Here is a 16,865-nt window from a genome sequence, read left to right on the forward strand (position 1 = left end):
GTAACCTCTAGTTATCTGGTATCTGGGTCGCATCGGGCTTTCAGTGTAACTCACTGGGTTTTGAAGGTAGAATTTGATCTATGCTATATTTGAGTCTCTGGAACAGCAAAACCCATTATGACTATGTCCTACAGCACTTGTAAAATCCTATCTGAGTCTTGAGTTTCAGGTTTCTGCTGATATATTTAATACTTGAATTATTTCAAAGAAGATAAGGAAAACATACTATCTTATTCTATTTATTTCTTGAGTGAGGAAAATTGAAAGGGACTAAAGGAGAAAAACTCGTTACCATGAACAGTGTGCAAAGGTCACTGGTTTTGCTTTGCTGGAATAAAACCAATGTGTTTGGGGTTGCCTGATGTCTCATGTTGGGTCGTCTGGAGGCAAAGCCGAAGATACGGATTTGTGTGCAAGTGATTTATGATTTATTCAGCGAGTGCTCCCAAGAGAAAGCAGCAAGGGAATGGGGGAAGACAGACAGGGAAGGGTGAGAAACAGGCAAGGATGCGATTTTAGGGTAAGTCTCAGCCTTGTCCTGGCAGGAACCCTGGAGTGCAAATTATACCTCACGGTTTATCCCGAATTTTGGCAATGGAGTGGGGCTCTCGTGGTCCTGCTGCAGTCATTCATTAGCTGAGGGCTGCTTGGGTGGGTGTGGGTGTGGGGGCTGAGGTAGACAAACTCTCCGGGGCCTTCAGAGAGTCTCAGGGGTTGGCCATTAGAGAAGAAAAAGAACATAGATGCTGGGGAGGGATGTACAGAAGTGATAAAAGGGATTCCGTGGGAACTGGGCAGAGCCCTGATAATGTACTTACTCTTTGCGTAAGCTGCCCTTTTGTTTTTGTGAAACCCAGAATCTGGGGAGAGGAGAGAGACACATTTTCACGTGGGACTGTAAAGTTGCTCTAGAGCAGGGGTGTCCAAACTTTTTTCAACGTTTTTTCACCAAGGGCCATATGTGGTAAAATACACAAACAGCTGGGCCACTCACTCGAGGTGAAGTACGTATTGCCTCACCTGGGTTATTTAAGTAAACTAAATATATTTTTGGAATTTGCTGCGGGCCAATAAAAAATGTATCGCGGGCCGCAGTTGGCCCGCGGATCACAGTTTGGACACTCCTGCTCTAGAGCAAGGGTTGGGAAACTTTTTCTATAAAGAACCAGGTACTGTGTTTCCCTGAAAATAAGACCTAGCCGGACCATCAGCTCGAATGTATCTTTTGGAGCAAAATTTAATATAAGACCGGGTATAATATAATATAATATAATATAATATAATATAATATAATATATAATACCGGGTATAATATAATATAATATACTATTGGGTCTTATATTAACTTTTGCTCCAAAAGATGCATTAGAGCCGATGGTCCGGCTAGGTCTTATTTTCAGGGAAACAGGGTAGTAAATATTTGAGGCTTTGTGGGTGACAGGGTTTCTCTACCAAATGGTCAACAACACCATTGTAGTGCAAAAGCAGCCATATATTACACGTAATTGATTGGACACAGCAGTGTTCCAATAAAACTTTATTTATAAAAAACAGATATAGGTGATGAGGGGGCTATATTTGACCCAGGGGCCAGAGTTTGCCAGTCCCTGCTGTGGAGGCTCCTTGTATGTGCCCAAGGTGATTTTTCCTTTATCCATTCCCTATATGCTGCAAAACACAGGGAATAATTAGCATGACTATCAAAAGGATGGTTACGATGCCTCTTAAACTAGTCTGGACCCCCTACCTCCAATCTTTCTGACATCCTGGTTATCATTCACAGTGTTGCACAGATAATCTTGCTGAAGGGTGACTCATCCCATTTTACTCCTGCTAAAAATATTCAGTTCTCTCTTATCTGTAAAATGAAATCTAGACTGTTTAGTATGGCATTTGGGAATCCCTGTGATCTGGCCCAGGACATTTTTTGCTGCACTGTTTTCTCCTCTTCACCCCTTGTGCTATTCTAGTCCAACTACAGCAGCTACCTCATCTCTCCCACATGCGCTTTGTTTCCGTCTCCCTGTCTTTGCCCTTGCTGTTTCTTCTCCTGGAGTGTCCTTCTGCTCAGCTCTGCATTTTGAAATCCTAACCATTCTCTAAGACTCATTTGGGGCCCCCTTCTCCATTAAGCATTCTCCCCATGAGGAAATAGTCTCTGCTTTGGACTTTGGTAGCAATACTGTCTTTTTCTATTAAAACCTTTATTTTATTTATCTTATAATATGTAGTTATTTTCCCCACTCACTATATTTTAGTATTTGTGGGCAGGGATTACCTTTTTTTTTTTTTTTCCCTTCACAGTGGGTTGCATATAGTAGTTACTATTCAGTAAACGGAGTTTTCAGATGAAGGTTGCATTCCTACATCCTGTGTTTATTAATGATTTAACTGCTGAAACTCTGACATCATTTTCTTTTTCCTTTTTATAGGCAAGAGCTGTTTTGGCAAAAGTTGGCTATCCTGAGTTTATAATGAATGATACTCATGTTAATGAAGACCTCAAGGCAGTAAGTACTAAATTTACTGTATTTTTTTTTCTGGCAAGTTTTACTGGCCTCATGCCTTTCAACTAACCCAAGTCCAAGCAATTAAACCTGGTGGTGCCAGAAAGCACCAACTTTTGATTCATTCCTTGGCTAGATATGAGCCTCAATATGCCAGGCGTATCACAAGATTTAGAGCAGATGCAAAATAAAAGAAGTGTCAGAAGGAATGTATAGTTGAGTGGGTACCATAAAGCAAATGGACTTGGACTTAGCCTAATTTGATCATAAAGGAAAGAATTAAGCAATTCGACTATTTTATAATTAGTGAGCATGTTCTAATGGCGAATGCATGATGTTTGTTGTTAAACAATCTTTATGTGCTTCATTCATATTAAATGACTAGTAATAAATCTGCCTGCTGGGAGTTAACTTCATTAAACTTTATGAGTCCTTGCAAATTAAATCCATATACATATGACTATAATTTATTGTGAGTTGGACTGTATATTTGCAGTAAGTTACTGATGGAGGAAGAGTAATAATTCTTTTTTATTCCAGTATTTGGGGACATGTATTTTTCAGTAGATATATTCATTACAGGTCTTTCTAATCACAACCACTCTTATTTCATTTCCTACAAATTGTTCTGATAAAGAACTTTGATTTCTCACAAAACCCCTATTTTTACCATTCACTAGATTTTGTTGAAAAAGTAGTTTTTTGGAATTCTTTAAATAGCTGTGGTTTCGAGGTGTAGCTCTTTCCTGAAATTGTGGTTTTACAAGTTGCATATCTGCAAGCAATCCTAGCTTTGTAGATGAATATCAGAATTTTGCAAGATTTTTCAAAAGTGAGAGAAGGCTTTAAGTGAAAAGTTTCTCCATTTGGCTCCAAGATATGGCCTTGCAAAGTATTGATCCAGTTGCTATGGAGGAAGATAATTATGCCTCACAGTATCCCAACACTCAGACAGCCCATCTTATTATACATTGTTTTGATGCAGAAAAAAATCTCACTTTATTATGATAATTAAAAATACTAATGCACTTGACACATTCATGTATGTTATCTTTTAAGCCCCACAGTGATCCAATGAAGTAGATGGTGTTTAGCCCCATTTTGCAGAAAAGGATGTAGAGACTCAAAGAAGTTAAGTGATTTCCTCAGCGCCACACAGAGTCAGACCAGAACGGAAATCTGGGCCCAGGCAGCTCTGCCTGTAATCTGAGAAGGAGTTCTGCAGGGTCCTTGTTATGCAGCTGTTCTGGAAGAACAGAGGAGTGGGTTGCTCCTCTGTTCTTCCAGAACAAAGAATTGGTAGGAATTGCTTTCCCAGAGCTGGTTGGGAAGGAGAAGAGAAAAAGGGAGGTCGTATTGTCAACTGGTTAAGAGCACAGGCTTTGGAGTGAATCTGCCTCTTCCACTTACTAGTTGTTTGGTCTTGTGCAGGTTGTGTAACTTCAGTTAGATTCCCTTTGGTTATCTGGATACTGGAGATAATAGTAACCAACGCGTAGTATTGTTGGGACGATTAAATGAGGTTATACAACATGTAAAAACACCTAGGATAATGTCTGGTGCATAAGTTGGCTCTCTATAAATGGTAGTTTTTACCGTGTTTCCCCGAAAATAAGACCTAACCAGAAAATAAGCCCTAGCATGTTTTTCAGGATGACATCCCCTGAACATAAGCTCTAATGAGTCTTTTGGAGCAAAACTTAGTATAAGATCCGGTCTTATTTTCCGGAAAACACTGTACTTTGTGGATCATTATAACTGTCACTGCTAAGAAGAGCAGCACCAGGGTACAAAGTACCTTAGCAGGAGAACCTGGGTTCCATACTGAATTTCAGAACTCAGTGAATGCAGTACCTTTTCTGAAAAGAAACCAAATGTCAAACAGGATGCAGTGTTAGGTATGTTTCCTCGTTTGTCCAGGGCCTGAACTGCAGCCATTAGACACCAAGATTTTTAAGCACTTTTGTGAAGAAAGGGCTTTCATCTGACTCATTGCCAAAGCAGACACAATTACACCCAAGAGTTTCTAGCAGTTTAAAAAAACAGATGGTGAAAACAATCCAAATACATGAAATAAAAATACATTTGTGTTCAGAAACTGATAGGGAAAATGAATAAAACCCAACCCGAAAATAGGTAACGGATGCTTGATGTGATGGTAATAGTGTCACTGAGGTTAATAGCAAAAGGACTCAAGTTTTGCAGGTACACAATGGGACTGTGTTTTCAGTTTTGAGGAACGTGATAAGGACTACTATACTGCCTACGAGAAATTTCTGGTTCCATAAGCTCTGAACATGAGAGGCTTTTACAAATGAAAACCAGCTTTATTTGACGCAAGTGAAGATACGATTCATCAGGTAAAAATGCAAAAGGAAAGAGGATAGAGATTAGGTAATGGATCAGATGAAGGTCAGCGAGAAAGGTGAAAAACTGAAGTTGGGCCCATGTGGAGATAAGAGCAAATGGAAAAGAACTGAGAGGCAAATGTAAAGAATTAGAGAAAAAAATTTTTTTTCCCTCCAAGGATGACAAGGTAAACTGAGATACCCAGCAAAGTCTTTCTGAACAACAACCTTTCTGTGGTCTTTGAAAAGAGCAAGAAGAAAGGAAATGCCCTTTACGTGAACCGCCAGTAGCATGTAGGAAAGCCTACTAGTTGGCCTAGAAAGGTAGACGTCAGTCCATTTTCAAATTAGCCTTACTCAGTGTTCCTTCATTGATCCTTGATGGAAATAAGCTCAAGAATGAGTTAAAACCAATTTTGTTTTTTGATACATTTTTTTAATTTATTGGGGTGACAATTGTTAGTAAAATTACATAGATTTCAGGTGTACAATTCTGTATTACATCATCTATAAATCCCATTGTGTGTTCATCACCCAGAGTCAGTTCTCCTTCCATCACCAAATATTTAATCCCCCTTACCCTCATCTCCCACCCCCCACCCCCCTTACCCTCTGGTAACCACTAAACTATTGTCTGTGTCTATGAGTTTTTGTTTCTCATTTGTTTGTCTTGTTCTTTTGTTGTTTTTGGTTTATATACCACATATCAGTGAAATCACATGGTTCTCTGCTTTTTCTGTCTGACTTATTTCGCTTAGCATTATACTCTCAAAATCCATCCATGTTGTCACAAATGGTCCTATTTCATCTTTTCTTACTGCCAAATAGTATTCCGTTGTGTATATATACCACAACTTCTTCATCCATTCATCTATCGAAGGACACTTTGGTTGTTTCCATGTCTTGGCCACCGTAAACAAAGCTGCAATGAACATTGGAGCACATGTGTCTTTATGTATAAATGTTTTCAGATTTTTGGGTAGATACCCAGGAGAGGGATTGCTGGGTCATATGGTAATTCTATTCGTAATTTTTTGAGGGACCTCCACACTGCCTTCCATAGCGGCTGCACCAGTCTGTGTTCCCACCAACAGTGGATGAGGGTTCCTTTTTGTCCACAGCCTCTCCAACACTTTTAAAACCAATTTTGTAAAGGTTGGTGTATCAGCCGGGAAGCCAAAACCACACCAGGTATTTCAAAGACAGGAGATTTAGTACAGGAAATAATTTGGAAGGTAAAAATCAGGAAGGTGAGGTAAGCCAGAGATTAATAACTTCAGGAAGCAGCTACCCTGTTTCTAAGGGCACAAAAGGGAGGAGGGGATGATGGTATCATTGTTTAAGAGAGCAGAGCTGAGGCTGTGGAGGAGGGGAAGAAGATTCTTTCAGCCATTGTCAGAAGAAGAAAGAGGAGAGAATGAAAGAGACCAAACACAGCATCCTTTCCCCTCCTGCTGCTGATTTTCCCCAGTGCCTCCTATTGGCAGGAAGCCAACTGGCGATGGAGCCTAGAAAAACAGAGTTTTCAGATTCCCAGCCTCTACATTCTAGAACAGAGTAAAAGGGTGGGCACATATCTGAGAGACAAAAGGTAAACAATCGGCAGTATTAGGTACTTCACTCATTCTTGGAAAGCTGCTGGAGAATTGCAGTAGGGACTAAAGTCAGAATCACAGCTGACCTAGGAGAATTGAATATGGGTAATTTTTCAGAGAAAATCAATGTTTCTGGTGAATGATACACATGTACATACATAAACATATAAATATGCATATAGAGATAAATAGATATTACATGAACCCACATAACATTCTCTGGGGTAGGTCTTGGTCTGCTCTGGCGAGTGGAGCACTCACACCTGTGTGTGTGTGTGTGTGTGTGTGTGTGTGTGTATGGCACGTTTTGTGGTGTATAAATGACAGAGAGTGCTACTGCCACTATGCAAGAATGGGGTGATATTTAGGTGGAATGCTCCAGAAAGATAGGTTGTTAAAATATTGAAATAATTCTGAATTCTGGTAAAAAAATCAAAGCATTGCCCTCGGCTCTCTCAAGTGATTTCTGGCCAGGATGCCCCTGGAGAGCTAAGAATGGCACAGAAGTGGGGTGCCCACCAACCTGCCATCCAGCCCTCCATCACTGCCACACACTGGCCTTCATCTAGAGCCCTCCATGGGCCAGAGCAGACCAAGACTTCCCTGTCTTCCTGGTGGTGGCAACAGGGCATCTGGTTGCATCGGGTTTTTGGCTGGTGTGTGCTAACTATTGCTACCTCAGAGTCATGCTTACATGGCTGCTGTAGGAACTTCTTTTTCCACAGTGGCCCACATATGTAGGTTGTTAAACATTTTGAACATCACCCTTGTATGTAGGTATGTGTGAGTGTGTGTGTCTATGTATATACTACTTACGGGCCAAGCCATCTATATACAACAGTCTTGCATGTTACTTTGCTATTTAAGGGAAAACGTAAATATAAAATCTGGATCCATTAAGGATTCAGAAAATTATTTGGGTGTCTAATATAAAATATTTCTTATACATCATTTGGACATATGTCCGAACATCTTTAAATGGCTTTAACATAAACAAATAGTATTCTAGAATCTATACTTCCTATTGGCTTATGTAGTGTTTTATCAACACATACTTACTGGTTCTACAGAGAAGCTGAGCACACTTCTTTTTCTGCCCTTATTACGTGTTCCTCACCTTTGGCTGGGAGAATAGCGTTATTTTTCTATTTGGTCTGTGGCATTTGGTGCTTGGCATCCAGGATAGGATTTCCAAGAAGAGAAATTGAGATTCCCCTAAATTTTATGATCTATTCCGAGGAACAGCTATTCCTAGGAAATGACAGGAGAACCCCAGTTAGTTCTGCAGAGGTCACTCAATTGAAAAGTCTGGACATGGAATTGATTGAAAGTCATTATCAACTTGACCTAGATTTTCACCAGTAACTGAAAGGACAAGAAGCTTTCAAGCCAATTATTGTCTCTTGCAGAGTTTAAACAGTTTTTGAAGATTATAAGTGTTTTTAAAATATTCATGTGCATTCATTTTTGTTGCTATATTTAGAATAAGCAGGACTTCCCCAATGGTTGCTGAGTTTCATAATTATTTCTCACTCAAGGGCCTACTGAAATATTGGAAATTATCAAAGTGTTATCACATGGTGGAAAATTTGGAAAAGAGAGAAAAAGAATGAAAAAGCACCCATATATTGGTACTTGAACATAATACATGCTTTGTTTTAGTGTGTTATTTTTTTCTCTCTCTTTTTGTATAGTTGTAATTAATGTTTATATACAATTTTGTATACTGACCTTCTTACCATTATTTTAATAGCTGTATGATTTAAGAAAACGGTACCATGATTTATTTAATCACTGCTTCTCCTCCCACTGTGATTTTTACCTTCTCCTTCCCTGTACTCTTTCTATTAAATCACTGGTTTGCTTATTAGGACCAATGAAAACAACACTGAAGTCCTAACTTAATGATTAGGACTGTATGGCTTTGCTGAGTTCCATAAGCTCTAGCTGTTTCCTACCTATCACATGGGAATCACAGCGGCTGGCCCTTCCCTACCCCCAAACACTCAACCTGTCTTACCGGAAAAAGTAAAATTTGTCCCCTGTTACCTGTGACTACCATTAAATAAATGGATTAGATCAACTAAACCAGGCTAAGAAAACAGCAAATATTGTTTAATAAAACAACTTTTAAATTGTTCTTCTAAACATGGGTAAGCTGTTGGCAAACTAATTACTTACCTCTGAGTTTGGTCCCCATCATTGTTTTCATGGTTGTGTGGTAGGACTATTTATTTAAAGTATTTTTAGATGTGGGACTCTTCTTTAGAACATTTTTGGATGTTTTTTTATTTGATATCTGTAGAACAACCTGAATGTCAAGTTTTTTCTTTTTTGTTTGCTTTTCAGAAGAACAGGAAAATCTCACAAATAGCAAACTCTTCTGAAAGTTAACAACTGACCCTACTGATATTACAAAAAAAAAGTTAATATTTTTGAAGGAAATTCCTTTGGGAGAATTTCTGGAAAGTGTTCTGAACTCAAGAACACATCAGAATTTCCTATTAGTTACAATCATATTCTGAAAGTTCTGGCAGAGCTGTCTTGGGTCCAAAAGCTGAAAAAGGATAAGGGCTGAACATTGGACACATTTGGTTTTTTTAACCATACAATCTAGGAATGCATTAGGATTGCTAGATGAGGTTGCTTCCTAAAACAAGGAGCTTACGCTATTTCCTCTGAGGCTGAGTATAAATGTCTTAAAATACAATTGATTGTAAGATTTCTTTTTATCATGAAGCATCTCAAACATTGGAAAATATGTAAATCATATTTTGAATACGTCTAGCTTTAACAAATATTAAACATACTAGCTTTATACATACACACACATTTTAAGTTAATAAAACAGATACATTGGAAATTTTTTTGTGTACTCGTCCTTGACCTAATGTCCTTCCTCCTTGCCTACCTCCTTCCCTAGATATAAACACTAGTTTGAATTCCGTGTTTATCATTCCCATCCATTTCTTTATGCTTTTGCAACATAGGTACAACATACAGTACGATTTTACATGTTTTAAAACTTTAAATTGTCTCATACATACAACTTGACTTATTCATTCAGCATTGCTTTTGAGATTATTTCATGCTCACACATACAGACCATTTGTTTAAACTGCTGTATTGTTTTCCATTATGTGACTATACTACAATTTATCAGCCACTCCTGTAAGAATTGAGGGACAATTTAAAGTCATATCTTTATAACTTGTTGGCCAAGTAAAACACCAAGGATGCCAGGAATTGATATTTTCATTCCTGCTTTTTTCCCCGGTCACTTTAGTTATTTGACTACTTTTTTTATATTTTGGCTTGGCCCCCTGCAAAGATTGTTAAGATGAATCACTAACAAAAGCTACTCTACAGACATAATGAGTATTCACTATGTTGACAGAAAAAATAAACCTGAGCCATATATTGGCCAACAAATATGCTGCTGTCAAGTCTATAAGCATCAAGTTGTATATATACATTCATATCTGTACTGTAACGCCTGCGGGTTTCATATACATTCACTTGCTATATTTTAATTTTTGCTTTTAAAAGAGTCTCATGGTTTAAATTTACACATATATTACAGCTGATAAGAATTTCATTACTCTTGGTTATTTGTTTATTCAAAAGTGTGTTTTTCTTATTTTATTTGGTACAGTAATATATTTTAAAACCAAAGTATTAGAGATCATTACAAACCATTGCTTTCACTGTTATACAGATATTATTTACAACATTTAGATTAAGCACTGCTAGTTTTGTAGAGAGAGTGCCTATAAAATTGAAACTGTCTACCATTCTTCCAAAAAAAGAAAAGGAGTCGAGTCAATTATGTCTGTTTTCCTATTATCATAGATAACATTGTTGTGAGTCATCAACTTCCTGTTTTTCCATGCAAGCTGTAATCTGTGATTTGTTTCTGTAATTTCATTATTTTTTAGTGACCAGAGCATTTTTTGAGTGTTAATAGACAAATTCTATTAATAATTAAATTATTCTAGTGACTCCATTGTGCTTGGGGTGGAAAATAAGTCTCTGAATTGCTTTCCTTGTTTTTTCTTTCGTAAACAAATGCCGATTACAGTAAATTGGATTTTAACATTTGACTAAATCGTCATCTGTAAGCTAAATGAGATTTCATCTGACTAAACTGAATGTTATTAGAAGAACCTATGTGACAAATAAAGTATACATTTTAGAAAAAAATCAAGGACTCGTAGGCTGAGAAATTTCAAACCTAAGATAATATGTCCTGTAAGGGTTAAAGTTGATTTGCCAATTATAAAGCAAATGAAATACATTGTAAATTACTGCATCTTCTCCCTTTTTATAATGTGATCCAGAAATGACCATATTTATTTTTAAAATTTTTATTTTAAAAGAAAATCACTGAAATTAAATTTCATGGCTTTGTGCATCCTGGGTTAACCGGTAATGGCTGAGAGATGCTATGAGGAATGCAGCTTCTCTGTTGATTGCTCATTTGTGCACTGAAGTCTTTTGTCAGAACCATCTCTTCTCTGCACTTAGAACAATGATCATTGTGGTTTGTTTCATTCAGATCAAGTTTTCAGAATCTGACTACTTTGGCAACGTTCTGCAAACCCGCAAGTATTTAGCACAGTCTGATTTCTTCTGGCTGAGAAAAGCTGTTCCAAAAACAGAGTAAGTAAAAAAATAAAATAAAATAAAGTGAAATAGATAAATATGTTGGTGGGAAGTAGGGTCTATTTGGATCAAACTTTGTAATTGCCCTCAAGTCAGAGTAGCTGGCTTGCCACTTATCTTGGTTTGGCAAAATCTGTGTTATGTTTTGGCAACTCTTATTTCGGGTATTATATGAATGAGTTTTTCAATCTAATTATTGCTGCCCCACTCCTAGCATCAATGCATATCAAAAGAAGCTTATTAGGATGCAAATGTTCAGCTCATAACTTGTTATGAATATACGAGGTGTGATCACAAAATACGGTGAATGTTCAAATAAAAAAATTATTACAGTAAAAGACACATTGCCATTAATTCCCCTTAAAATACTCCCCCTGTCTTCAAACACACTTATCCCATCATTCTTGCCACTTTCTGAAGCAGTTCTGGAAGTCCTATTTCGTGAGTGTCTTTACAAGCGTTTAAGAAACGATGTGCGTAGAAAAATGGCCTGAGAAATGGGCAAACGGTTTCATCCTCCATCATGACAACGCTCCGCGTCACATTGCTTCTGGTATGGCAATTTGTGTCAAATAAAAACATTACGGTGTGTCCTCATCCACCTTAGTCACTGGATCTGGCACCGTGTGATTTATGGCTCTTCCCCGAAGTCAAAATGGTTCAGGACATCGAGGCAGCCACGGCAGCACAACTGAAGACACTCATGAAAGAGGACTTCCAAAACACCATATATACAGAGCGTGCCAAAAAAATGTATACACATTTTAAGAAAGGAAAAACTATTAAAATTGTAATACTCATGTATACTGATAACAAAAGATGATTACAAGTCACATTTGACTTCTGCAATTATAAGAGGTGCTCAAAGTGGTTCCCATCAGCGTCCAGACTCTTCTGATTATGGCAAACTACTGCTTGAGCAACGTTGACCAAAGTGTCCATTTATATACATATTTTTTGGCACCCATCCACACACACACACATATATACATACATACATACACAGGGGGTGCCAAAAAAATGTATACGCATGGCTTCTATTCATCTTTTGTTATCGGTATATATTGAGTATTACAATTTTAATACAGTTTTTTCCTTTCTTAAAATGTGTATTCTCTCTCTCTCTCTCTCTAAATATATATATATATATATATATATATATATGAAATCTCTCTACCTCTGTTTCCTATCTATCACATGGAAATAACAGCGGCTGGCCCTTCCCTACCCCCAAACACTTAACCTGTCTTACAGGAAAAAGTAAAATTTGTTCCCTATTACCTGTTATATATATATATATATATATATATGTATATGTATATGTATATGTATATGTATATGTATATGTATATGTATATGTATATATATATATATATATACACACATATACACATATATATATATATAATTATGCAGTAAGTAGAGGAGGTAATATTTGTTGAGGTAATGAGTGTCAGAGACCTGATAGCTCTGTTATTTTCCTCTAATAGTAGTTACAATATATTCCCCTTCTTCCTACCTTCCTGTGGGACCTTTCCCTACAGGTAAGAAAGGTACCCTCGGAACTTTTGAGGCCAGCATCAACCATGATTTCCTTCCCTAGCAAAATGTGTGATGATGATGGTGATAATGATGATAGCAGCTAAGAATTATGTTTTTATTATGTGCCAGGAAGTGCTTTACATGTTTTAATTCATTTTATCCTCATGTGAATTCCATAAGGTCTAGGTACTATTTATTATCCCCGTTTTGCAAATGAATAGAGGCTTTCAATTGAGAAATTCTTCAGCTTCGGTTTAGATTACTTTTTGTTCTTGCCTGCTGGTACTTTTGACTCTGTTCTGCTATAGCTCACTTCTCCAATGTGTTTTTGTCTCTGTTCTCCAGATTGGATAATTTCTATGGACTTATTTTCAAATTCATTGATTGTTTCTTGTGCATTCTCAAATTTGATATTGACCTATCTGACAAATTTTTCATTTTGATTATCGAACTTTACAACTCCAGAATTTCCATTTCGTTGTTTTCTTATAGTTTTTATTTTTCTGCTGTGATTCTTTATTTGTTGAATCGTTGTCATCGTATTTCATTAATTCTTTGAATATAGTTTATTTTAATTCTTTGAATGAATTTATAATGGCTGCTTTCAAGTCTTTGCTAAATCCAACATCTGGGCTCACTTAGAGTCAGTTTTTATTGATTGCTTTTTTTCTTGTTTTACACTTTTTCTTTGCATGATACAATATTTTTTGTTGTTGAAAATGACATTTTATTTTTCAAAGATTATTTTTTAATTACAGTTGGCATTCAATGTTATTTTATATTAGTTTTAAGTGTACAGCATATGATTAGATATTTACATAATTTATGCAGTGATTCCCCTCCCCCTGAATTGAAAGTGGCATTTTAGATAATGTAGCAACTGTGGATTCTGATTTCTTTTTCTGAAGTTTTTTTAAAAGTAACTTCCTGGACTTACACTGCAGAATCTGTCTCCACTATAGTATGCAGCTGTGGATGTCGCTGCTCATTTTTCAAATTCTTATTTTTGTTTTTTAGCCTCACTTCCTAAAGTTTGTCCCTGTATCTGTATAATTTAGTGCTTAGGGGATCAGGACAGAGCTTGCGCTCCAGCACCTCTAGCCTGTAGGGCTTCTGTCCTCTGCCAGGTGGTCTGTGTGGGGGTTTGGGAGCACATTCAAAATTGCAACCAATTCTTAGTCAGCACTGGATTTCAGTTCCCTCTGAGGTCTCTCTGGTTTCCTGTGTACATGTGCCTAGTTCCCCCATCAGTCAAGGAGACGTGGAGAGGTTATGTCACCCTTCTATGACTCTTTCAGCTCCAGGATCTCCCTTTTAAATTTCTGGCTGGTCCATTGCTCTCCCAACGGGAGCTAGAACTTCAGGCTAGCAAAACTGAGGGTTTTCCTCATTTTTTTTTAATTTTTTTTTATTTTTACCAAGTTCACCACTTTTAACTGATAAAGCTGCAGGTTTTCGCTCTCACTCTGGATTGAGTCCACCCACTGTGGCAGCAAAGCTGCTGATTTGCCAACCAGCCCTATCGTAACAAAACTAAGTTCTCACTGGTGGAGCTGGGATGGATGGGAGCAGTTTCCGACAAGGCTTACAGACTCCTATTGTACTTACTTCTAGCTCTAGCAGTTTTTCAAAATTCAACCTTTTGATTGTTTGCCTTTGATCAATTCTCAGAGCCCTAAAATGGTTGTTTGTTGACAGTTTTGTCCAGTTTTATACTTTATTTTTGTGGAAAGGATTTGTTGATCTTTTCATAACATCATAGCTGGAAGCCTGGCTTCGATGACCCTTTTTTTTTCATGACCCGCTTTTTAACCTTGACTTATATTTTGGCCTCCAGATATTTGGCTGGCTCTTTTTATCCTCTCTGGGTTTCTAGTTACTCTTGCTTTGAACTTCCTGCTCTTCTGGCCTCTAGAAACTCTAGGTCCCATACTCTCCCGTGGCTTAAGCTTTGATTACTGTCTCTCCCTCTTAGCCACGACTCCTCTCTTCTGCCCTTCAAACCCTCCCCACAAAGTTAGTTAAAAGCATTAAAAGTGTTTGTCTTAAGAAGTAGGCCTAAAGCTGAACCACTCCCCTAGCCATACCTGACTCCAATCAAAAGCACAAAGGAAGAAAGCAGAAGGCTTTAGAGGTTCTTTGGAAATGACACATAACTGGTTTAAAGTCATCTGCTCCATTGTCCTTGGTTATTTCCTCGTATCCAGTGTCTCTCAGTCCACCTCTCCTATTTCATTTCCAACTTAAATTATTCAATAGTAATTTTAGATTTAGGGTCCTAAAACTAGCTTCTCAAATCCAACGTGTTCAGCAAATGGTTTCCAATACCCCACTGAGCATCTACGTATAGTATGGTAGTCACAGATCTATGTATGTCATCCTGCCCTTTCAGATCAGTTCAAACTCTGTTTTTTTTTTTTTTTGCAACTTGTGGGAAATTCAAGGGTCTTACCAGTATTTCTGTGACTTCAGGGTCTTCTCATGGATTCCTCCATATTAGAGATGTTGCCAAGTTAATTCTTTAGTTTCAAAATGATGTTACTCATTTGGGGGTGTAGCAAAGCCTGGGTTGCTAATTGAAAAACTCCTGACTAAATGTGTCATCTTTAACATCATTGTGAAATACTGATAGGTTGTCAGATTCTAATGGCCTTCACTATTTCTAATATTTTATTCATGCCTTGGAAAAATACTGGCTGACTTCGTGGGCTTGGGTAAACTGTATGATTTGCATAGTTTTATTCTCTGTCAATGAAAACAAATGCCTCTTTCAGAAGGACATTAAATTGGTTAATGTTTCTGGAAAGTTCTTCAGGAATGAAAATCAGTACAATGCTAGTAATTCTTCTTTCCTCAGACTATTTATCTATTTCAGGGAAAGCAACATTAAGAAATTTAAGGTCTTCTTTGCCCAGTAAAGTGACATAATGGTTACGTTTTTAAAGAAATTTCGGGCTGGTCTTTTTCAGGGATGGTAGGTAATTTTAGCTTCATGATACCCATTGACTTTAATCGACATCTTTTAGGTCTGAAAATCCATGAGTTAATCGAGTTCGGATGGTTTTGGAGTAGTTCCACTACACTAGTTTACTTCGAACAGCACATCATGAATATATTTCCACAAAGCCCTGAAATAACATTTTGCTTCGTTGTGAGTATAGGATATAAATACCCTTTATCTTTCGTTCTCATGGAATCCATTTTAGCTGCACTAATGTACATTAAGAAGTTTCTAACGTGGAGATAAATGTCAGCAAGACTGAAATTAACCGTGGTTGTCCCTGAAGGTACATATTTAGGGTTGGTTCTCAAAATTGTCACTTCATCAAGCTTGCTTAAAAATAGAGGATTTACTTTATTTCTCAGCTTGAGTTGAAAGTAATTTGTTTCCCTCAGGATCCCCTTTCTTTGACAGAAATGATTTTAAGCCAGTTTCCCTATTAACTCATTCTCATTCTACTGTGACTAAACATGACTGGATTTTCCTCTTCTGTCTTTTGAAAGGTATATAAAAATACAGCAAATGTCTATACAAATTATGGTTCTGCCCAGAATTTTTATTTGCAAAAGCATTATCTATAGCATGTAATGGGATGAATATAATCTATAGGATATTAGAAATAAAGCAATAAGTACTCTATGATTTTTTTGAATAAATTTTTTTTCTCATTTTTATTGGGAAATATTGGGGGAGAGTATATTTCTCCAGGGCCCATCAGCTCCAAGTTGTCCTTCAATCTATTTGTGGAGGGCGCAGCTCAGCTCAAAGTCCTGTTGCCATTTTCAACTTTTAGTTGCAGGGTGTGCAGTCCAGCAACTTTGTTGTTAAGAGGTCGCATTCTAACGATCTGAGCCATCCGGCCACCCCTCTGGAAGCTCAGCGGCAGCTCGCTGTCTTCAATCTAGTTGTGGAGGGCGCAGTTCACTGGCCCACGTGGGAATCGAACCGGCAACCCTATTGTTAAGAGATCGTTCTCTAACCAACTGAGCCATCTGGCCACCAAGTACTTGATGATTTTTACATTCTATATTCCTTAGACTATTTTTAAGAGTTGCTAGGTAAAATGTAAAACTTTAGTCTGATATATCCCTATTATATAGGGTCCAAAAATCAGCGTCTTTTCCTTTAGATTATTATATTTAAGTATTACAGTCCTTTTATGTATCCTGTTGGCCAGTATAGTTTCATCCCCATATATTTTTGAATT

General features: G+C 37.4%; 1 protein-coding gene across 2 annotated transcripts in view; it reads left to right on the forward strand.

The window, feature by feature from the left end:
- Nucleotides 1–16,865, forward strand: part of PHEX (phosphate regulating endopeptidase X-linked) — a 204,992-nt gene that overhangs the window by 122,205 nt on the left and 65,922 nt on the right. For both annotated transcript variants that reach the window (XM_074323776.2, XM_019714582.3), the window contains exons 13-14: nucleotides 2,433–2,510; nucleotides 11,009–11,112. In XM_074323776.2, the coding sequence (XP_074179877.1) occupies nucleotides 2,433–2,510; nucleotides 11,009–11,112 (182 nt within the window). The remainder of the gene's footprint in view (nucleotides 1–2,432; nucleotides 2,511–11,008; nucleotides 11,113–16,865) is intronic.

The sequence above is a fragment of the Rhinolophus sinicus genome, chromosome 18 (genome assembly GCF_057876585.1).
Source record: "Rhinolophus sinicus isolate RSI-liver-muscle chromosome 18, RSI-T2T, whole genome shotgun sequence".
In the NCBI taxonomy this organism is placed as follows: domain Eukaryota; kingdom Metazoa; phylum Chordata; class Mammalia; order Chiroptera; family Rhinolophidae; genus Rhinolophus; species Rhinolophus sinicus.